Consider the following 25030-nt stretch of genomic DNA (forward strand, 5'->3'; position numbering starts at 1 on the left):
CAAATTAACCATAATTTAACAAAAATGAGGACCTAATTGAACATAAAACGAAAATAGGAACCAAATTGAATAAAATCAACAAGGACCAAATATATATTTAAGTCTATATATATATATATATATATATATATATATATATATATATATATATATATATTCTGTTGTTTATTTTTTTTAATTGTTTAGTTTTTCAAGAAATTCATGTATATCTTCAAAGATATTTTTCTTTTTATTACAATTTTTGTTCGTTTAAATAATACGTGTTAATTAAATATTTTTTATATTTTATATTTAAATATTTTTATTGTTTTTTAATATTTTTATTTATTGTGTATTTTTTTACATGATAATGCTTAACTCTCAAATTATAAGTATTTAATAACATAAACATTTCATTTACCAGGTGATCTACAAAATTATATTATAATTATCTTATTATCTTTTGTGTTGATAAAACAATTTTTTTTTATCTCTCGAACACTTTGTTGATATTTGAAATTTTTTCTTAAATGCTTAAGGTATTTTTATCTAATGATACCCTTAATTATTCATCTATTTTTCTTTATGTGATTTTCTTCAATGATCTATCAAATTGTTTCTAAGACAAACATTTGATATTTGTTTTTAATATTTTTATTCTTTATTTATTTTTATCATGTAGAATGTTGTTTAATATTTTTACATAATTTTTTTCTACCTCATTATCATAAGTATTATTTTATTACTATAATTTTATAAATAAATTTTATCTACTATAATATAAAATTTAATTTAATTGTCATAAATTTTTTTTATCACCCTCTATCGTATTTTGAAGTTCAAAAGATGACATATCTGTTAAAATTCAATTATTATTGCTTTAATGTTGGTTCTCTGTGGTGTATTATATTTTTTATTAGTGTATAAAAAAGTAGATTTCATAAGAATTTAAAAAATTGAATTAAAAAGACATTTAAAATATTTTTTAATTTGAATATTTTTTTTTTATTTTTTGAAAATATTGTTTCGTATTATCAACGAGGTATCTATACGTTTGCAAATTTAATAAATATTTTGGTTCTTATTGAATTTTATTTGGTACTCTAAATTGTAATGTATACAATTGTAATTATTTTATGAATATTTGATATTAAAGAAATGAAAATACCTTTATTTTAATATTGAATATCTGATAATATTATGTTTAATTTGACGTAATTTTTTATTATTTTATAAAGATTAATTGATTGATATTGCAACAGTAAAAAAGTGAGTGCGGGTACATATCAAGTACATATTCGTTATTCGTTACCCAGTGAAAGCAAGAATGAAACAAAAAAAACTAGAATGAATTTTGTCTTTGGAACGAACATGAGACTGGAAAACCCGTCTAGTTGCCATTCTCTTATTGTAAATTTTATATTACACAATATTGCAGTTAATACAACCAACAAAAATGAATTATTGAATGTCAAATAAGTCGAACCATCTTTCCAATGAATCCAGATTTTGTACTGATTTTTTTTGTGTTGTCATTTACTTAGTATTAAAAATACATTGTATTGGTATTTTAAATATCTTTTTAATATATTTTAAAATATCAAAATTAGTAATAATCAGTATATTATGAAGGCACAGTAAAAAAACAACACACAAAAAAACTCAGTAAAAAATCTAAATTCCTTTCCAATTGGATTAGCCTGTTCTTTCTTACAGCAGTCAACACAACCTGCTCAAACATTTTCTAACACGCATTTACAAAAATATGTATTCTCTTTTTAATGTATTACTTTGGACCTTCAATACACGTGAACAATCCAAAATAACAGACGTAAAAAGTTTTTTTTTTTTTTTTGTGTTAGTGACAATTTGGCTCCACACTTTAAGAATAAATAGATATACCTCTTAACCCAACAATGTTAAATTTTTTTTACTTGTTAAGCAACATTATAAGTTAACACTTGAACCGTAAAGTGTCAAACTGAGTAAACAATGTAAACACTAGCCTGAAATGTTGTTTGACACAACAACAAAATATAACACAATTGGATTATGATCATATATATTAATTTCTAAATTTGGGACCAAATTGTATCAAGTTTAGGATAGGAATGAATTCAAATTTCAAGCACAAGTTTAGAAAAACAAATATACATATCTTATAAAATTTGAAGAGTTACTTTTAGTGTATGAAATACATTTAAATATAGTACATAATGTAAGCAACATTCGGTTTGGGCTGACTCGTCTCAACCATCAACCTAATTCGATCTGTCTCAACATTTGGTTGGAACAAACTCGTGTTGGCATTCAGCACGGGGCCAAATTTGATTTGGGATCGACTAGTCAAATTTCTGTCAGGATTGACTCAACCAAATTTGAAAAAACTTCAAAACAGACTTGTCTAAGTATGACCAAATTTTGGCCAAGACTGACTATGTCAAAATTCGATCGAAGTTGACTTGGCCAAATTTGGCCAATATGTATAGAATGTTCTAAATTTTTATCTATGTAGAATGTTATGGATTTTAACTCTATATTACATTTTTTTTACATTATTCTAAAATTTGCATTATATTTTAATATTTTTATCCTAAAATTTTTAATATAGTTCTAGAATTTGCACTACACTTTAATAATATATATATATATATATATATATATATATATATATATATATATATATATATATATGCTCTAACAAGAACTAGGATACAACAATCACAATACATTCACATGATGCAAAATGAACCTTAAAAATTACCTTTCTGAATTTAAAGTTAAGATAAAAACTACCTAGCATTGATAATGTTAATGCACTCAAATTTGAACTAACCAGCATGACATAATGAACTTTCCGAGACTATTTTTTCTGTTCTATAATTTTATTTTTTGTAGAATACAAAATATTTTGAATTTCAGGAGCCTATAATTTTTATTGAAACTAACTTATATTTAAATGCACGTGAAATAACCAAATAGAAATTAATCTTGTTCCATAGTTTTAAGAGTTGCTACTTATAATGACCAATAGAATGTGAAACTAACTGATTTATTAATGACTAGAAAAAACACATTGAAAATTGAACCCGACGTGAATCGAACACGCAACCTTCTGATCTGGAGTCAGACGCGCTACCATTGCGCCACGGATCCATATTTCATTTATTCATACTTGCAAGTATTTGTAAGTTCAGCTGCAATTTAGAATGATTTGGTGAAAATCAAATAACAATTTGGTTGAATATTAGTCTTCTCTTGCTAAAATATATCACTTCATAAGAAATTTGATTCGACATCCTTTTTATCAATGACAAAACTAAATTAGTTTTATTATATATTTATTTTATATAATTTGCTTTCATTACTTTATAAGTTTTAATCAAATCTACCTTCTTCTTTTTTTTTTTTTTTTAAAAAAAAGCAACCAAATATGACGGTTTCGCATCCAATTAACAATACAACAGTTAATAAATAAATATGAATAATTTTAATTTATGTATAAAATATAGTTTATAATTATCCAGTAGTGAATGTTTATAAAGCAAACTATATCAGTTTTAGTAGATAAAAATTATATTGTTGTACTTTTTAAAATTAAGGTATTTGATTAAAAAAATATTTTGAGAGAGTGAAAATGGAATAAATAATAATAATAATAATTTTGTTTGATAAAAAGAATATTATATTATAAGCCATAAACCAATTAGATGGGAAAGTAAGTCTAAGTATATATATATATATATATATATATATATATATATATATATATATATATATATATATATTGTGTATTTCTAAAAATATATAAGTCAGGTGAGTTCATAAAAAATGATGTCATAATTTTGTTTGTTTAACATGCAACAATTATAAATGATAGAAAATAAAGAGAGTATTAATGATAGTAGTTAAAAAAAATGGTTAATTTTCTTAATATATAGAGAAGAAATGAAATTGAGGGAGCACTACTTTCCTATGGTTACAGCAAAAATGAGCGTTGAGGTATATCAAGTCACATTTCTGCCTTTGATTCATGAAAAAAGAGAAGTAAATTTTTTTATTTCAGAATGAATTTTTTCTTTCGGGACTAAAAGAATCAAGATGTAATTGTGCATTCCATTGATAAAGCTAAATATACTTTAATAGTTACAGCAGCAATAAATTAGAAAAAAAAAATCAAACATCGGCCAAAATCAAGATAAAGCAATGGACAATCATATTTTTGTTATGAAATAAAGCGAATAACAGAGAGAATAACAGATAATAGATAATAAGGAAGAAAAGAGATAATAGAGAACAGAGAATGAGAATGAGAGAATAGGGAGCAATTCATATGTGTTTTATTATTGATAGGAATAGTCTTATTTATAGATACAACATGTATTCCATAAAAGAAACAAATCAACTTAGTCAATACAAATATTTACATAAAGAGTAATGAATCATATGAGTATCAATCATATGAGTAAATGTATCAAATCAATGGACAACAATCATTAATTCATTAATTCATAACACTCCCCCTTAAGTGTGCATTGATAAAAGAACGTGTCTCGTTAAAACCTTACTAGGAAAAACCCTTTGAATAAAAAAAACCTAGTGAAGGAAAAAGAGTACAACATTCTGTATTTTGTAATACAATATTGTTCATCACATATTCTATTTCTCCCTCTCATGTAAACTTACATCATTAAGGTGACGGAGTCCAAACTTGTAAATCATTTGCTCAAAAGTTCTCTTTGGCAAAAACTTCATAAATGGCCTGCCATATTTTCACATGAATGAATTTTTGAATATCTATATCATCCTTTCAATTGAACAATACATTATTGTCTTCATATATGGTTGTTGATTCCATCTTTCTCGAGGATAGTCACAAGTTTCTTGCACATGTTGAATTATAAACTTTAACCAAACATATTCACAACTTTCCTCATAATTTTGTATGATTAGACGATGTTGCTACTATGGTTTGTTTCATATACCTTCATGAAACCATTGTGCTACCACATGTGAACAAACATCTTGTTTGTGATCAACCATTATGACATTGTAAGAATATGTAAAATAACATGCATATCCATAACCCATTAGTCTGAATCTGAATCATTTAGATGGTATAAGCTCATATTCGTAGTACCCTTAAAGTAACGAAGTATATATTTTACTCCAAACCATTTTCTTCTTGTAGTTGAAGAACTATATCTTGCTTAACAAATTTACAACAAATGCAATATTAGATCGAGTATAATTAGCAAGATACATTAGTGTTTCTATGACACTAAGATATGGTGCTTCTAGACCAAGAAGATCTTCATCATTTTCTTGAGGTCTAAGAAGAGTCTTTATCAACATCTAACGACCTCATAACTATTGAAGTGCATAATGGACATGACTTGTCCATTTAGAACATTTTAAGCACCTTAATTATATAAGATTCTTGACGTATAAAAACACTTTTATTTAAATACTCAATTTCTAATTTCAAATAAGACTTTGCCCTTCAAAGATCATTCATCTCAAATTATTTCTTTGAGTAATCAATTGCCTTTGTGAGCTCATTAGGAATTCCAACGATGTTTATGCCATATACATAAACAATAATTATGGCAAATTTATTATTTGGATCTTTTCATATAAATACAAGAATAAATAGGATCATTTTTATATCTTCTTTTAATAAGTACTCAAAAGACGGCTATGTCACACACGTCTTGATTTCTTTAATCAATAAAAGAGCATGTTTAATTTTATTGAATAACCCTCTTTAGAATTTGTCTTGTTGGGCAAATAAAATCCTTCAGGGATTTTCATATAAATATGATTCTCAAAAGAATCGTACGAATAGGTTGTAACATCATCCATTAGATGTAAATGCAAACCTTGTTGTGTAACTAGGATAATCGAATATTGCAATGTTGTTGCATCCAATACTAGTGAACATGTTTTTTCACTAATCAATACAAGGTTTTGTGAACAACCTTGAGCAACCAATTATGTTTTGTATCTAACAATTTCATCATTTTTAATTTGATTTTTGCACAAAAATCCATATGTACCCAACGGGTTTCATAACTTCAGGTGTGCAAACTATATGTTCAAAAACCTTTCCTTTAGCAAACAAATATAATTATGCTTCTTTGCATATTTTCATTTTGGCCAATCTTTTCTTTGCCAACAATCTTCAATGATCATTGCTTATTGATCATCATTGTCATTCATAGCATTCTTTGCTATGTTATAAGTAAAAGTTTCGTCAATGTTAACTTTATTTTTGTTCCATATTATATGATTCATGACATAATTTATTGGGATCTCATCATTTTCAACCATTTCAGGTACCTGAGGTTCTTCTGGAACCGATCCATTAATTATGTCAAATGAATCTTTTTGGGATTTCAACCTTTTCGATTAGGTCATTTTGCATATTAGCTCCTTTTCTCATTTAAGAGTTTTTATCTTTGGAACCAATAGGTCTACCACGCTTCAAACGTGTCCTCATGAGTTTTTCAACCTTTTTTTTTCGCATCATAATAACTTATCATGTCAAACAAGGCAATCATTTTGATTTGTAAACTTCTGGTTTACCATGACATGCATTTCTATTGTACTAATAAACTTGTAGTACAAACTATAAGAGAATGTTGATAATTTGTCTAATACACTTTCTTTTTCAACTCAATCATAGAGATATAAAGATATTTCATATTTTTTTCATTGTTTGTCTCAATTTAATATTCATTTAGACAAATATCATTGAAACTTAATAAGTTTCTACTCAACTTCTTGGTAGAAGTATAATAGCTCTTCTAAAGTCTTCAAATATATTTGTAGTACTATAAATAATACTAACATCGATGTATCACATTATCAAACAAGAGAAAAATTTATTACTCTTGAAAATTGTATAAGTTGTTGCACTATCAATAAGACACATATCTTTTGGTACTAGTGCAAACATTCATTTTTCATATAAACGTAAATATCAATATGAATTTTTTTTTAACACTCTCATAATCAATGAGGTGATCAATGCTTCCATTTACTTTAGCAAAGAAAATAACAATATCAAGATGAGTAGCATCCATATGGCCATAATCAGAATCACAATCTTCATAAGCAAAGTGTGTTTTTATGTTCTTCTCATTATTTGTAAGATGCTTTGGTGTACAATAAGTACAACTCAAATGGCCTTTACCACCGTAATGATAATATATACTTTCATCTTTTTGTCAATATTTTCACATTTTCCTTTTCCTTTTTTTTTCACATTATTGTGCCACTTCTGGTGACAAAATGTGTCTTTGAAATATTCTTTATAACCATGTCCATAATCAAGATCACGATCACGATCATGAAAATATAAATCAAATTTTGCTGCATTCACTTCTGGGAATGGAGCAGAACCAATTTGGACAAGTTTCATGATTTTCTATCAAAAGCTCATTGCTTTGTTTAGCTATACAAAGGCATGAAATAAATTCATAATATTGATTGCTGCATTCACTTCTGGGAATGGAGCAGATTAGGCGAATCTCATGATTTTTCATCAAAAGCTTTATTGCTTTGTCCAGCCAACCATACATAGGCATGAAATAAATTCATAATATTTGTGAATCCTTTTTCACAATATTTTTGTCGCATGAACAAATTAGTTGCTTAGATGCTTTATTTCTTTATTCAATGGTATCCCAATATCCATTGCATCTAAATGTATTTCAACATTTAAAATCCAATATAAGGAATTCTTCCTTGCAATATCAAGGGTCACAAATCCAAATTTTGCAACGTTTCGCGTGTTTAAAACTAACACATAAAATAATAATATTAATAATAATAATAATAATCATCAAATAATAATAATCATTGTCATAATAAAAATAAAAATAATAAGACGGAGATGAAAATTGATAAAGTCAAATAATTCTTATCACAAGAGGAAGAATATAAGGTAAACTTATAAATTGAGAAAGGATTAGAAAGAGCCTGGATTGAGACACGCAGAGCACTATCGTTAGAAAGAAAAAAAACTTCCACTGGTCCTCAATTGGTTGGAGCATCATGCTGATAACGTGTTATGAAATAAAGCGAATAACAGAGAGAATAACATATAATAGATAATAGGGAAGAGAAGAGACGATAGAGAACAGAGAATGAGAATGAGAGAATAAGGAGCAATTCACATATGTGTTCTTATTATTGATAGGAAGATTCCTATTTATAGATACAACATGTATTCCATAAAGGAAACAAATCAACACCAGTGCAGAAATGCAAAACGACAGCGATTATTTTTAACTTTTGATTCCGGGTGCACACCCGAGGCATATACTGCCGAGGTAAAAAGACACTAGTTTATGCCTCGGTTATTAACCCGAGGCATATTTGAATCTTACGGCCTCGGTTCTGATTCAATCGAGGCATATTAATCATTAAAAAAAAATCGTTATAAAACCCACACCTCACTCACTTTCTTTTCTCTCACATGCATGGGACCCACACCGCACACATTTTTTCTGTTTCACGTAGCACTCTCTCACCTCACTCATAAATCACACACTATTAACTTCTACACTCTTTCTCTTCTCTCTCCCAGGACCTCACTGCACCACTCTCTTTTTCTCATTCACGCACACTACACTCTATCTCTTTTTCTCATTCACATAACCCACCCATCACACACTCCTCTTCTCTCACAATCACACACCCTCTCACAGAACCCGTACCATTCACGCACCACTCACACTCTCATCTCACTGCACCCACGACCCAACATTCACACCTCACTAAAACCCAACACACACACACACACACACACACTCATTTCTCACAGTACCCGCACCTGCATAATTCGTAGAAACGGTGCATAAGCAAAAAATTATTTACAAACTCAATCTCCATCAAACTACAAACCCAATTTCTACCATATATCTTAATAATCTTAAATTCAAGATTGAAAATATAAGAAAACACAAACAATGCAGAAAATTAAATCAAGACGAATCCAAAAACAACCCAAAACGTAAAAATAAACATACAAAGGAACGAGATTAAACAAAGGCAATGCTAGCGGTAGCGGCATCGGAACAACCTCCTCGACATTGCGGTGCAGCGGCAGTGCAGGCGGACTGAACGGAACTGTGCAATGGACGTTGGTGATGGTTGCTCGAAGATGCAGCGACTCCTCGACGGTGCAGTGGTAGCGCAGCGGCCCCTCGACGGTGCAGGCGGAACGAACGTCGCAACGGAATAACGATGATGGTTGGTCGAAGAAGAAGAAGATACAGTGGCGCCGGAAACCTCCTCTGCAGTGGCGGTGCAGGCGACACGAAGGGCTGGCACGCAATGGAAGAGTGGACCAGGTGTGCGGCGCTCAAAGAAGAAGAAGAAGTGCAGAATGTGTGTTGCTTCGGTGTGAAAAGATTTGGGTTTTTTTAACCCTACGAAACGATATTGCCTCGGTTAATTCGAAACCGAGGCATATTGGCTTGCTCATATGCCTCTGTTGGCAAGAGGACCGATGCATAAATCATCTACTACCTCGGTTATAAAAGAACCGAGGCATAAAAAAGATGTAAAAATTTTCAAATTCTGGAAAAGCGGGAATTGTCAAAATATTTTAAGCTATATGCCTCGGTTAAAATAGCAACCGAAGTATAAAAGTTGACTTTAATTACAAAAATGCCATCGCGTGTTTATATGCAGCGGGTGCGCAGGAACTGAGGCATATATTACGTTGTAGAAACTCTTAAATGCACTAGTGCAACGTAGTCAATACAAATATTTACATAAAGAATAATGAATCATATGAGTAAATGTATCAAATCAATGGACAATCATTAATTCATTAATTCATAACAATTTTAACCCATTTTTTTTATCCATTTTTAACTCACCACTTCAACATCACATCACATCATATCATTTTCCTTTATTTTAAATGTTCTGACAAGTATACAATTAAAATTGCAAACAACAACATAACATTGCAGTTCTAAAGTTGGAGTATTTGAACGGAGTGTTAGAATTTAATAATATTTATTTGAGTTTGATGGATTTTTTTTTTCATAAGTCAAATAAATATGTTTCTTTTATCATTTATTGGTTTTAACTATTTAATTCAAAAGATATTATTGTTATATTTATATAATTATGATTTAAAATATATTTATTTTTATATATTATGAGATATTCTTTTATATATATATATATATATTATTGTTTAGATATTAATAAGTAAGAATAAAATATTTTATTTTTCTTAAAAGATATTAGGTTTATAAATATAAGGAAGAATTATGTTTAGGGAAAGAATTTTAATAAAAATGGTGTCGGTCAAGGAAAGAGGGAGGAAGTTTTAAAAGTTGAGTTTTGAAGGAAAAAAAAAAAAAAAGAGAGAGAAAGAAGTGAAAAGTAATAGGTAGGGAAACTGACATATTTGCTCTCTTTCTTACCTTCTTGTTTATACGTATGTACGATAAGCTGGGATAAATTATGGTTATTTTTTGTTTAATTATTATCTTTTTAAGCTAAATGAGTTTTTATTTCAAATATCTCGATATATTTGAGAAATTGATAATTAATTTGGGGTATAGGGTTTTAAAGGATGTTTTTGAGGAATGATATTTTGATGAAAGAATATTTTTTTTATTTATTTTATAAGTTTCATTGGTGTAAGGGTATCTAGAGTTGTGAAGGAAAGTAAATAAATTATGATTTCTTTTTAGTTTTGTACATTAATTGTTTTTTAGGATAAAAATGTGTTTTTGGTGAAGGTGTTGAAATTTCAATGTCATCATCCTTGACAACTCGTCTGTATTATTCAAGGTGAAATTTATCATCAACATGACCAGACCTACCAATCCAAACACCCTTGACCCAGAACGTGAGTGGTGTTTTAATTCAATACTTACAATTAAATCATTACAAGTGGTGGCTATCCTTAATCTCCTCTAATTTGTTTACAGGAAACTGTCTTCGAAAAGAAAACCATCTCTTTCACCACAAACGAAAGGGATTTATAAACGCATTAATTAGAACCACCAAAGAAATGAACTTCAATTACATATAACATCAAGTTGCAGGTAGGATTTTTCACCCTCAAACTACAATTTAGATACACAGTTTGGAAAAGATAGAATCAAGATTACAAAACATCATGATAAAATAACGGGCCTTGCACTTTGACGCACCAAATCCAGATCCACCGTTTCAAGGGTCGCAGGAGAGACAAGTATTGAGGGAATCTTCGGTTACAGCTTTCCTAAAATTCACGATTGTACAGAAGTGAGTGTAAGCTATAATCATAATGAAATACTAGAAACTTCTTCCTTATCACACGTTTAAAATGTTCATCGTGACGACGCTCATGAACATCTAAACTAAAAAACGTAATTCACGAGTTCAGGTCAAGAGCTACCAATTCAGAGCATAAAATATTAACACAAGATCATAGTGGTGAAGATCTTATAATGGTAGATACGTACCGGGGGTTAAATTTAGCCATAATCGATGCTCCAGTGCCGGTTTTTACCAATGCGATCCATTTGCTCCACAAATTCAGGTTGCATTAGAAGGGACAACAAGAAATTTAAGGTTCGTCAGATGTTGACTGCGTTTGCTCTTCAAGTCATACCATCTAATCGTGTGGAAGAAATTTAGAAAGAAAGTGGCTATGCTTTCATGGTGTAAAACAATTTTAAGTAGTTTTACATTATCATACAACAACAAACTAACCCAAGTCATTCATTGACACTGTTAAAGATTTTGCACTGAAAAAAGTTATAAGATACAAATTATTCCTCTGGCTTCTCAACTATGAAAAAGTTTTTGGTTCACTTTCAGAAGATTAGAAAACTTTGTTGACATTGTTTACTTTCACAAACAGCCAACAATGTTTACTTACATGGTAGTGTTACAACAAATACAATGGATAAATCAGGTAAGATGCATAAACTATAATAACAAGATGCGTATATGCATTCGTTTTGTGAAAAGCTTTGGCAACTTGGAGAATTAGAATTTCTGGGAATAAAAGAACTGAAATGAGAAAACTATTAGGCGATTTGTTTAGAATGAAAAATCTAGGGTACAACGATTTTACCTATTATAAGATCAATACAAGCAGATACAAAAGAATCGCAGTTCCACGACAAGGGTTGGATGATCACAGCTTGGAACAAAAACAAAGAATTTCTTGGAATACACAAAAAGAATGGTGGCATTTAGGAATGTCCTTTGATCCAAGTAGGATCTTAATGCCAGACAAAAAAATACTTGGAGTTTGATCTGATTCCTTTTTTTCAAATGCTAATAATACTAATACTAACAACAGGTAAGTTAGTAATGATCCTGATATATTGCTCCAAATTCAGCTCTCCAAGCCTGATCATCGTATGTGTAAGAGGAGGCTGCATTGTGTGCCACATCAGAGTCCTCTCTATTATACAGTGGTTGCAGTGCAGACTCAGGTAATTTGCTCTCTGTAATGTACTGCTTCATGGTATTAATCTCTGTCTTGTGTTTTCTTTTCAGCTTTTCAATTTGCATCTTCAAATTTTCATTGTCTTCTTGCACATTTGCAAAGTTCTCCTGTATTTCAAGAAATGAATTAAAATTATGGTAAGACAGAACATATACTGAATCTTCACAAAGAACATTCTGTGTTTTCTCTTTTAACAAAAATAGATTGACAGAAATGTAATTCCTTTTCTCTTTCCGTGTTAATTTGGTAATTAGTGAGCTAAAAGTAAAAAAAAAAACACCATCCCAAAAGAACTTCAGAATTAACTCCCTAAAATATGATGCGTTGATTCTCGAACCCATAATGAGATAGAATTGTACCTCTGCAAAAGCTGCTGCATGTTCAGCTTCTCTTAGTCTAACAAGTAGCTCTCCTGCAGCCTGAACAGCTTCAGCAGTATCTCGAAGTTGAGTCTTCAAGCTCTGGTTCTCCTTTTTCAACAATTTTGATTCCCTTTCTCTTTCCACCCTCAATGCAGAAAGCTCAGCGGAAAGAGATTTGGCAAAGCGGGCGTGACCTTTTTTCGAGGCTTTCGCTGCTGCCTTCTTCACTTCTGCTATCCCTTCCATTATGGCATCGTGTTTCATAACCAAATCATCGTATTTTTCTTGTAGGTCAGCATAGTGTTCCACCATTCTAGCGTGTCCCATAACTGCTCTCTTTAGGGCATCATCTATCTCGGCTGTGCACTTCTTCTCTGACGTTAGTTCCATCTCCAACCTCTCAGTACGTTGGCGGTATGAATCAAGATCAGCTCTAAGTTCATCAGTAAGACAGATCCACTCACTTTCCATTTCTGTCCATCTCTGTCTTTCATTCTCTAGCTCTTCGTTGCCATTATCATAAGAAAATACCCCGCTCTTTTGCAGTTGTATGGATCTTGACATCAAAGAAGACCTTAGTTTGTCAGTAGATTTTTTAACTGGTGCATCACTACATAATTGCAGCTTGCTCCTTAGATTCTGAATTTCCTTAAGAAGTGACTCCTTCTCAGTTGAATCAAAAGTGAAGTTCTTTTCGGCTAACTCTTCCTGAACTTCTTTAATTTCACATTTTTCTTCTATAATGCATGGCAAATGACCATTTGAGGAAAATTCCCTTAGAAGCTGCAAATGATATCAACCGGACCGGAACAAAAGAAAACTAATTATCAACTGGATAAACTTTATAATTATAAACCGTAAATTCTAATCCATTCAACTGACCTTTTCGTCATCTTTCATCGAGTTATACATAGTAATGGAGTTCAGTTCTCTCTCTCCTTTCAATTTCTCCACCTGGTAATATGCGACATGCCATTAAATTAAAATCAAAACCACAGTTCATAAAGGAAAATAGGAGGATATTAATACCAACTGATTTAGTTGCTCAATTCTAGCTGCTTGCTCCTTACAAACATTCTCGAGCTCCTCTTTTGTGATGTTTTTGCCATGACATTCTCCAAATGCTACCTAAATTGTCAAAAAATGGATAAATGAGGTCAAGACATAGAAAGAAGGTATTTAAAAAAGATACTTGATAAAATTAAGACAAAACATACTTGGACCAAACTGGAATCCTGACAAGATATTTTGGTCCGGCAAGATGCACAAAGGAAAGAAGCTACTTCATCACTGGAAGCTTTATGTGGTATTGTTTGGTCACAAGATTCAGCCTTGTCAATGTCTAGAGAAGGTGTCAAAGTTAAGTGCTCAAAGGAGAAGGACGATGAAGATTTGTTCAATGCTGAATTATGCTGATGATAGTCAATCATCTGTAGTCCCTTCTGAAGGCTTGCTGCCAAGGACTCAACCTTGCTGGACTGTACTGAGGATTGCACGTGCTCGCCCTGTTTAAATGGTTTTTCCAACACATTGTTGCTGAAAGTTGAACTCTCTGCCACATTGTTCCAACTTCCAAGATAACTTGAAGAAATAGCCAAACTTTTCCTTTGAGTTTTGCTGAATTTTGGAGATTCGGACAACTGTGGTCCAGCAAGTACTGGAAATTGATTACATGAATTGACTGAAATGCTCAGTGTTTTTCCGCAGCATACCTCATCCTTTTCAATTTCATCAACGCTGGTGGTGTCTGCATCACAATTTTCCTCAACAGAATAAAACTGGACACAATTTTCATTGACAGACATATCCTTTGGATTTCCTTCAGATGAGCTATCCAATTCATCAATTTGCTGGCGTAATTGCTGTATGTCATCCTTGCTGACATTTACACGCTCACCAGTATCACGATCTATGTTGGATAGGAGAAGAGAACGGTTTAAGCTGACTCTCATCTGATTCAGGCTTTCCCGTGCATTTGGTCCTTGGAAGTATCCGTCTTTACTCCCAACTGAGCTGTACACATCGTACTTTGCTCTAATAAGTTCTTCCTGAACCATATAACACATTGTAATTCAAAGATTTGCATTAGTTTGATCTTTCAGTAACAACTACCTAAATGAGTACAGAAATATACCTTTAAGTGTTTGATGTTATTGCTCAAATCAACATCAGCCTCCTTTATTACATTGATAACTGGCTCATTTCTGATCGATCTTGCTTGCTCACCAAATCTGAGTGTGCGCAGGGTTTTACCATTACTCCTACAACCAACAAGTTCAATCTTTATTTCTAGAACTCAAAAATACCGTCCCACTACACTCTATATATGAACAAATTATGGTCTTCAGTCTAGGTTAATACTTGTTATTAGGGGAGATGAAACATATTACTGAGAGTTTCGCATTTCCACCAAGTGGTTCTTGCAGTAATCGTGTTATGCAGGACTCGCTGTGTGGAATGTCACCATTTTTCCCAGACTGAGATTTCTTACTCAGAGCATCCACTAATTGCCTACAACAAAGAAATATAACAGTGGTTACAAATAGAAAGCAATCATAGTCATTAAATAGCAATAAAAGCAAAGTGTTCTTTCTCCATTTCGAATCAGACTATAGAAATTACGATAAGAAAAAACTAAGGTCTGCGTGGAAGAGAACTTGTTAGCAACTTACTTAGGCTTATCTTATGACATGAGCCTTTTTCCAAGTATTGGGAAAAACTTATGAAAATAACGTATGACATGTCCATAATTTATTTTCACCTTAGTTCAATTATAAGGTATGTCAATAACTCATCTTCACCTTATTTCAATTATAAGGTCTCCAAGTAGGTTACAAAACAACCTACAACTTATAATAAACTTGTTTAACCCTGTTTTTTTTTTACATAGAAACAACTCATACATAAGCACTTGCATGATAAGCACTTCTTCAAAAAAAGTACTTAATTAAGTTATTAACCCAAACACACCCTAAGAAGTAATTTTGTTACGGGATCTTACTCGAGCTGAGATAATGATTTCTCAACATGTCTGTTTTCCCTTGTACATTGGCTACCTACATCCCCAACTTCATGGCTGTCCACTCCAGCGAGATCAATAAGGCTGATTCTGCTAACTTTTGAGCTACTGAATAAGCCCTTTGTGGTTCCCTGCAACATCATTTTATGAAAATCATAATCGAAAAAACTAATGAAGAAAATTAACAATATAAGTCTGCCTTCAACCTTAGTAATAATCATACAAAACTGATGGTAATGTTAGGTAGAATTACAAAATTTCACAGTACCTTGCAAAAAGATTCAATGACAAATGTGAAAATTATGTGTGATCCAGAGCTATTAGAATTTAAGTTGGGGGCTCCTTTTTTCCTCCTTGAAAGGCCCTGTAGCATGCATAAAAGAATGAACTTAACCGATAAAGATTAAAACAGAACCCATGCCATTAATGAACAAATGCATACAATAGTTAGAGCAAAAGTATAAGCTAACAAAAACAAAGCTTTCAGCTTCTCATAAATTGCATATAGATTTCAACATGTAGACCTTCATGATTCCCTACCTTAATCAAAATTTCTGCCACATCTTCATAGTTAGTGACGTATTCCTCAATCAGATTTTCAATATAAGGAGCATTTCTTGAATCATCCTTCATCTGCAATAATTTTTATCAAGGTAGCAAGTATGTAGCAGCAACTAGAAACAGAAGAAACGAGAAGCAATACATTCATGAAAAATTGTATCAAAATGACGGAAGCATATATGCCTACCTCAAGGTTCTTCTGGATAGGATCGAGTAAATTGCCAATTCGTTCGTTGTATATCTGTTTTAAAACACAACCAAATAAAAGGAAGGAACACATTACCAACACTAAGCGACCAACTCATTGCTGTTTTGGGAATCTTTATAAAGGAAACTTAAGCTCTGATTTACCTCAAGAAATGAACAACGACATTGATAGTTGAACTGCTGCTCATTAGAAGTAAGCCTCTCCTAATATTGTAATCCAAACTCAATCATTCAAATTTAAAAGAAGAAATATATATATATATATATATATATATATATATATATATATATATATATATATATATATATATATATATAGATAGATAGATAGACACACACATATACATATATATGCAAAAAATTGGCAATTTAAGTAGAAGATAGAGCATACTCTCTCTAGCTCAGAAAGTAACATTCTGAAGATTCGAGGAACAACTCCCAATTGACTAGAACACGAGGACTCATCAACCATGGCACTTGGGGGACCCCACATTGTGTAAGTCTTTCCACTCCCAGACTAGTAAAGAAGCACAACACATGTGAGAAAGGAAAAAGAATCCTCACTATTGCATCAAAAAGTGACACTCGTTTTGTCACTAAGAAAGTTTAAAACCTAGCAAGCAACCGTATGTACCTGGCCAAATGACAGAATTGTAGTGTTGTAACCAGCTAAGGCGTTTCTAACCAAGGGAACACCCACTGACTGAAAAACATCTTCCTGAACATACAACAACTCATAAATCAAATTCAAGATTGATCTTCCCCTAAAAGCAAACCAGGCAGCAAGAACATGGAATAGATAAAGGCCAATTCTCCATTCCCTCATTATTACAGCAAACTGATGTAATTTCAAATTACTTTTTTTAAGATTTAAAACAAGAATCCCAATCACACAATGATGTTAAGTTCCTACCTGATTGGAATTGACATCAAAAACTTCATCAAACATGAACTTTATGTCCCCAATACACAGGGCTTTAGGAGAAACCTTAATTTCCCAATCTTCCTCTTTTCCATTGATATTTTCAGGCTTAATTCTCACAACAACCTGCTCCAAAATACACAACATATAATTAGCAAAAAACAATATTTGTTTACACAATAGTTTCTGATGCTAAAGATTACATCTTGAAAGTTGAAATGTGACCCAAAAGGATGCAAATTTTTTGAACTTGCCTTCACATGTGGGTTGTTGTGGGAAAAAGGGTCTTGGGGCTTCAATTGTTGATGGTGATTGAGGGAAATGTTTGGATGGGCAGGGGGGGTGTTTTCAACGTCGGAATTGAGGAATTTGTGTTTTTTAAAGGAAGAAGAACTGGGTTTGCGATTAGAAGAAGAGATTGATCTGAGAAAATTAGAAGAAATGCTTCCCAAGAACCCACTAGAATCTGTGTTGTTGAACTTTTGCCTCATTTTTTTTTTCAAGAATGAAAAATTCAGGAGAGGGAGAGAGAAAGAGAGAGAGTTTAGATTCAAATGTTGGATGGAGAGTGAAGGGAAGATGAAGAGTGTTTGAATTGGAATAACTCAAAGAGGAAAGAAAGATGACCGTTATGAATATTGCAAACTGAAATCCCTAAATTGTCCTTTTTTTGTTTATGGAGAAATGATTGCTTTTAAATAAAAATATAAGGTTAAAATAGAATGGTCGTGTTAAGTAAAGGTTAAAGATATGATTTACATTATTAATCTAACATTTTTCAGACAGTATTATTTTCTTTCTCTTTATTTCTTTTTTCGAAGACAAATACATCCAGTTATGTTGTTTAGTTTTGTAATAATTTAAATTATTCATACGCATTGTAAATTAGTTTATTAAAAATTATTGAGAATACATTAAATTAGATTTTATACATACATATTTTTGTCAGAAAATAACTGACATGCATTCTTACTTTTAATATATTTTGAATATTCGTCTCCATTTTGAAAATGCATGATTTTAAATCAAATTACAATACACAATGCGACGTGTTACTTGAAAGATCAAGATAAAAATAATAATAATAATAATAATAATAATTATATATATATATATATATATATATATATATATATATATATATATATATATATATATATATATATATATAAATAAGAATGTAGGAAATATACAGAGAAAGTTAGGTCAATGTTTAAAATTAAGTGGTTATTAGGTTTATCAATAAATAAACTAACCATGTTGCTCATACATTTGTTAGGACCTCACAACTTTATGTTAGTCACATTTTTTTATTTCATTTCATTATGTATTGATGTTCTTATTTTGAATTAAATATCAGATAAGCATTTTGCAATAGAAAAACCAAACTAACACACTAATCATTTGTTTTTGCTCCAATCCAATTTGTTTCTTTTGTCAACAACTTCAAATTTTTATAAGTTCATAAAAAAAGTTAACAAATATAGAAAATTATTATTTTCATTATCATTTAATAATCATATATCAACATGTAGAATATATTTATCAATGTTTCAATATTGTATAAAACAAATCTATTTAAGAAAACGCTCCTCCAAGATGGTGACACAATGAGGGACAAAATTGTCCATTTGGAAACTATATTCAAAATAAGTAGTCGTTGAGGGCGGTGGTGGGAGAGAATGACTTGACTTCCGTTTCCGAAATTAATTATTACTTATTCAGAACCAAAATGATTATTTTATTATAATTTTATCACAATAGTAATAATAACAATGACAGGAATTTATTAATGTATGAAAAATGAAGTGAATTATGACAAAGCATAAAAGTTGTTCAAGAAACTTTTATAAGGTTTAATTATTTTAATTTGCTTTAACAATAATTTTAGTTAAATATAACCAATCTTGAAAAGAGATCCTCTTCGTTAGAATATGTTGTAATAAATATATCATTTAGCGACATTATTTAAGTAGATAAGTGTGTAAGATAATTGTCACATCATATAATCATGCTGTTAGTAAAATCTAACAACATAGGCTTAATTAAAAAAAAATAAATTATAAGAACTCAATAGACCAATAAAATTTGATAGAAACTCAATGAAAAATTTTAAAATTTATTATGAAATCAGAACACAATTAAACCTTTTATAATTTGATTTCTAAAAGTTTATATAAATCTTATTTATATTTCCAAATTTCCTTTTACTTGTATAGATTTAATTCTTTTTGTAATATTTTCATTAATCAAAATCAATCCAATACCACATAACAGTTGTTGTAATATCTAATATTCAACAAGAATTAACTATCTTTTTAATCCTGAACTTTGACGTATCTTTATTCAAAATTTGATATATTTTAAATCTCGAACTTTAAAAATAAATAAATATAATTTTTAGTTTAATTATGTTAAAAAATTTTAACGTGTCAAATGCATTTTTCAATATACATCAAAGCGAAAATATGTTGATTAATATAAATAACTTAATATTAGCATGACACGTTTAACATATCAAAAGAGTTAGAACGATAATATTCATTTATTTTTAAAATTTAAAAACTAAAATATTTGAATGATTACAAATAATTTTAACGTGTCAAATACGTTTTTCAGTATACATCAAAACAAAAATGTATAAATTGATGTAAACAAGTTAATGTTTAGCATAACCCGTTTGACATATTAAAAGAGTATATCAAAAGAGTTAGAACGATTATATTTCTTTATTTTTAAAATTTAAAAATCAAAATATTTGAATGATTACAAATTATTACGTTCATTTATTTTTAAAGTTTGAGAATAAAATATATTAAAACTTTGATGGTAACAAATTTTAATTTTAAATTAAAATTTAATGAGTAAAAACATGCTTAATCAATTCAACAATAATTAAATTCGAAATAGTTTGTCTTACCTGATTCTGTTTGTCTCACAAACAATAAAAGAATTTAAATTACATCAAACTTCAAAGGACTTAAGAGAACACGGTCAAATCAATTAGAAAACACTCATTATCTAAAAAATTAAACTATTCAAGATTTTTTTTTTTTGTATTTTACAATTATATTCTTGAATATTTTTTTCATACTTTATCAATCCATTATGTTTAATAATCACTTAAAGTATGAACTAATAGTCATTTATCTCAACAAAATAATATTAAAAGTTTGAGTTAAAAATTTCACATTACATAAAAAAGAAAAAGTTAAGTAACATTTATAAAGGAAAAAAACTTACAAATACTTCTTACATTATTTACATATGATTCATTAACGTATAAAAAAAAATCCAACAATGAAAACATGTATAATTTTATTATGATTAAAACAACCTATTTGATGAAAGACACATACTTAAGAGGTGACGTGTGATTAACAAATCCTGAAAAGATTATGAATACGTTTTATAGTCTAAGTGTGTTGTCACTGACACTATTCCAGAAATACATGAATGCATGCTAATTAAGAAAACACCATAACTTAGCAGTTTCAATACATTGGTCCTTTTCCACCACACAGACTAATTAACTTTCATTAATAAAGAAAATGGATACTTTTGATTTATAAGCATGATTAGTGTGCAGCTACCATTTTTGATGGGAACATGATGAAGTGGAGGGTTAGAAAAGGGTTGTTTTCTAGTCTATGCTTCCAACAACCTCATTTCTCCATCATTAGGCCCCAAGAACTTCTGTATCATTCACATCACATGCAATTATTCTATACTTTTCATATTCTAAATATACAAATTGGTTCATCAAAAAGATATCACTTGTTTGTTTTCAATTATTATTTTGTGAAAAAAAAAAGAGTTATTCATAAATCTATCATTTATCATCTGTTAAATATTTGTTCAATATAGAACCTTTTCTTTTTCTGCTAACCTCTTTCTAAAACTACTTTTGCATGCGAAGTAAATAGGGATGAAGAGTTTGTAATTGCTTAGAATAAAATAAAGGTTTGATTCTACCATGTTTATTCTGTGTAATTTTTTTTATTAGAATAAAAAATGAAGTTAAAATAGGTTTGATTGAAGGATAGAATATATTTTATTTGAAAATATTTTTAAAAAGAAATTAAGATTTAAAATTGATGTTCCCTCTTTTTGCTCTCTTTTTGGATTCTTATCGAGATCACTTCTGAAGCTCTTTATCAAGTTTGTTCTTGGTGAAATGTATTTATAACGTAATTGAACTATTTTATTCGTTTTTTATTTCAACATTTTCTTTAAACTTTACTATTGTGTTTTTGGGTAAGCAAAAATAAAATAAATACGAGGCATTAGAATACTTATTACTATTATATACCTCGAATACATGACGAAAATAATATACAGTAATATTTTATTTTTTTTTAAATAAGTGAACTTTTTTTTACATCAAATTGTCTTGACATTTATCTTGAGTTAAATATTAAATTTTACATCAAATTTCAAATAATCCGATGTAAAATTATTGAAATTAGGGTTTTTAGTTTTCTTTCTTATTGCGATTTCAATGCAATTTCTCATATTTTTTTGTTTTTTTTTTTCAATAGTGGTTTTAAGATAAGGTCATTTAGATATCATTATGAACTTTGACATCTCAATGATGTTCACACCTCAAAGTCCATCTATCTTTGTCATCACATGAAAATGTACTAAAAGAAAAAAAAAGAATACAAAGTATGGAGACTGTATCAAACCCGTAATAAAATTTATACTTCACGAGGCATAGGCAAACCATATGAAAAAAAAATCTAAATAAATACATGAAGAAGGCAAACCACTTATATTGTTCTTTGTGAGTGAAAGTTAAATTAGCTAAATATGAGACAATTTGAACTACATAGACGTACAAAAATACAAGAAGCATCGACATCATATCCCTTTTAAACTCCAAGGGATCACAAAAGTACATGACAAAGTAAAGAAGAATCATTTTTCAACCAAAACCTTTGAAAGCTCTCCCTCCAAGCATGCTTCAAAGCATAAATGACACTCAATTACTCAGCATAAATAGAATTTTGTATCTCTAAAAAATCTGAAAAAATCCCCACATATTCGGGAAGACAAATCAAAACAACCTCTAGTTGCACCATCAGTATTCACTTTAAACTAATTAACATATGGAACTTGTCATATTAAGTCTATAAATGAAACTACCCTATCTTCCCTAGTTTGAATATTGAAAATTTTCAACATAAAAATCAGAGACAGTATTACACATATGTTTTTTATAGATTTATTCCAATAAAATTACTATTAACTTCTCTGATAGTATTGCGTGCATATTAGTGGATGTTTTGAATTTTGTTTTAATGGTATGAATCAATGGTTGCAGGTGTTTGGAGTGGTGAGCGCTTTCCTCCTATTAGATTGAATTTTTTATAGGTCTACGTGAGTTATTGAGGTATACACTCTATATCTTCATTATAATATAAAAAATGAAATTGTGGTTGTGTTTTGGATTTTAGTCACGACAATGTATAAATGTTTCCACTGAATTTGTTTGTTGGTGTAGTTTTTATTTTCACCAAATTACTTACACCTAGAAAACTAATATTTTGTTGTATTTTTTTTTTCTTCTTACTCGATTTTGTAAAAATCATTAAAATAGATAAAAATTTCTTTTTGATCCAATTTTTTATGGTAATTTCTTTTTGTATATATTTGATTGTAGAGTCCTTACATCATTTGATAGAATACTGATAAATTTTGAGATACAAAAATTTAGTAAAAAATTTTCAAATGCTCATAACTTCTTATAGAGAGCTTGGATCAAGACACAATAAAAGAAGATACAACACACAACAGAACCAATAAAGTAAAGAAGGGTAAGCTAGCTAAAAAAGAGATATAGGTAAACACAATATACTAAGATTTAATTTGCACATTATATATAATTATCGTCATCACACAATATCATACATACAATCAGATTCTTCTAGACTCAGTTCATACGGATACATGCACTTAAGTCAAACTCGTGAAGTCATGCACTTGTGGTGGTAATACATTGCTCCATACTGAGCTACTACACGCAAGGTTAGTCCTTGTCACGGTCATAAGATCCTTGGGTCATCCTTATGATAAGACCTTCTGTCACTCTCACCACCTAATCTTCTTCCCATGAGTATAAATGATTAGTTGAGTTCAGGATAGCTTCACATAATGAAACATTCCTTACCTCAAGACACACCCTAGTGAATCACACATGATAGGATTCCCTCCTTGGGAAATCACTATATATCACCATTTCCATCATCATAATATCACGTTCAGCAATCTACATTATTATCATTCATTCATATACTTGCTATATCACACAACAATTTATTCAAGGCTAAACATTCAATAAAGATATCTAACTTCCCTCCAAACTCACCAAATATCATTTAACTTAAAGGAAACATTAAAAGTTATATCATTTATTTTCTATTAAGTACATCAAAATGGTGAACAACATTTCTCTAACCGCAGACCTCAAATAAAAAATCTCAACAGTCAAACTAAAGATTCATATCTCTAGGACTTGTCAAAATTTCATCTACATCCAATGATTAACGAAGCGAGAATCCCACTTTTTTCCGAGATAACTTATACTAGTAAAACAAGGTGGCGCTTGTCATTGGAAAAGTGGTGCCCGACGTATGACCTCTTGGAACTCACTAATTTGGGAGCACCCAGAGGTCCAAAAGTGGTGCCCAACACCCCCAGTTTGTGGTCATTGTTTAAGTGGCGCATAACAACGTTGCAATGGTGCCTGACGACATACCAAAAGCGAAAACTACAACTTTGAATTTTAATTAAGCATTTTGACACTTGTTCTGTTATTTCCTACTTAATAAATTTCACAATGTTTTAATATATCAATCTCTTAGCTCAAGAAGTGCCAAATTTAGTCAGTCAAAGGTCTCGTAGAGAAGTTCCTATTAACACTACAACTTAAGTTTTACAAGGATAAACACAAAAATATGATTTTTCTACATTAAGATGCTCAAATTGTTTTGTTTAAATGATTCCACACTTTTTATACTAAAACTCCATCTTCTAATTCAAATCATTCCATTTAGAAAAAAATCCCTTTAAGCATAAAAATGTAGAGAAATCACAGCACATCAAGTTACACATTTTCTCAACCACTTTAATCATTTAACACATCCACAATTATCTCAAACAACTCCAGTTTAAAACAAACTTTCAAACATGGTAAATTCATGTCATCAATTCATAGAATCGTCTATTTCAACTCTTTGAACAACACTTTAATTACATGAAAAGGCTAGCTTTCATTGTCTCAGACACAAGTCCTTTTTCTTAACAGGAGCTCCCTAGAACTCTAAACCGCATAGGATCACCTTGACAAATAATCAAAATCTCGATTATAGTTCTAAGCACATCATTATGATCACAAAGCAACAAAGATTCACGAAGAACAATCTAGAGCCACATGTAACCCAAGTACTCAAAATCTAAAAAGATACTAAACAAAACTTATTTCGTTTAATCTT

General features: G+C 30.1%; 1 protein-coding gene and 1 non-coding gene across 2 annotated transcripts; both read right to left on the reverse strand.

Annotated features, from left to right (window-relative positions):
• Positions 1–3063: 3063 nt before the first annotated feature.
• On the reverse strand, positions 3064–3135 carry TRNAW-CCA (transfer RNA tryptophan (anticodon CCA)). The gene has a single exon. It is a non-coding gene; the product is annotated as a tRNA-Trp (tRNA).
• An 8875-nt stretch (positions 3136–12010) lies between these two features.
• Positions 12011–18115, reverse strand: LOC114186849 (kinesin-like protein KIN-12F). The gene is made up of 16 exons (XM_028074893.2): positions 17789–18115; positions 17526–17660; positions 17247–17330; positions 17004–17129; positions 16757–16816; positions 16593–16646; positions 16385–16477; positions 16113–16208; positions 15827–15975; positions 15187–15336; positions 14960–15086; positions 14043–14873; positions 13855–13953; positions 13708–13779; positions 12823–13608; positions 12011–12570 (listed from the first exon to the last, which is right to left on the reverse strand). Exons 1-16 carry the CDS (start codon positions 18023–18025, stop codon positions 12319–12321), a joined length of 3351 nt encoding a protein of 1116 aa, XP_027930694.1. The 5' UTR covers positions 18026–18115; the 3' UTR covers positions 12011–12318.
• Between the last annotated feature and the right edge of the window lie 6915 nt (positions 18116–25030).

The sequence above is a fragment of the Vigna unguiculata genome, chromosome 6 (genome assembly GCF_037176805.1).
Source record: "Vigna unguiculata cultivar grain cowpea cultivar isolate G323 ecotype 2 chromosome 6, ASM3717680v1, whole genome shotgun sequence".
In the NCBI taxonomy this organism is placed as follows: Eukaryota; Viridiplantae; Streptophyta; class Magnoliopsida; order Fabales; family Fabaceae; genus Vigna; species Vigna unguiculata.

Excerpts from the sequence above, each read along its gene's own strand:
- LOC114186849 (XM_028074893.2), bottom strand. The coding sequence starts at position 18,025 with ATGAGGCAAAAGTTCAACAACACAGATTCTAGTGGGTTCTTGGGAAGC. Across the intron at positions 17,331-17,525 it reads TTGATGTCAATTCCAATCAG|GAAGATGTTTTTCAGTCAGT; the intron begins GTAGGAACTTAA and ends TTGTATGTTCAG. Across the intron at positions 15,976-16,112 it reads TCATTGAATCTTTTTGCAAG|GGAACCACAAAGGGCTTATT; the intron begins GTACTGTGAAAT and ends ATGATGTTGCAG.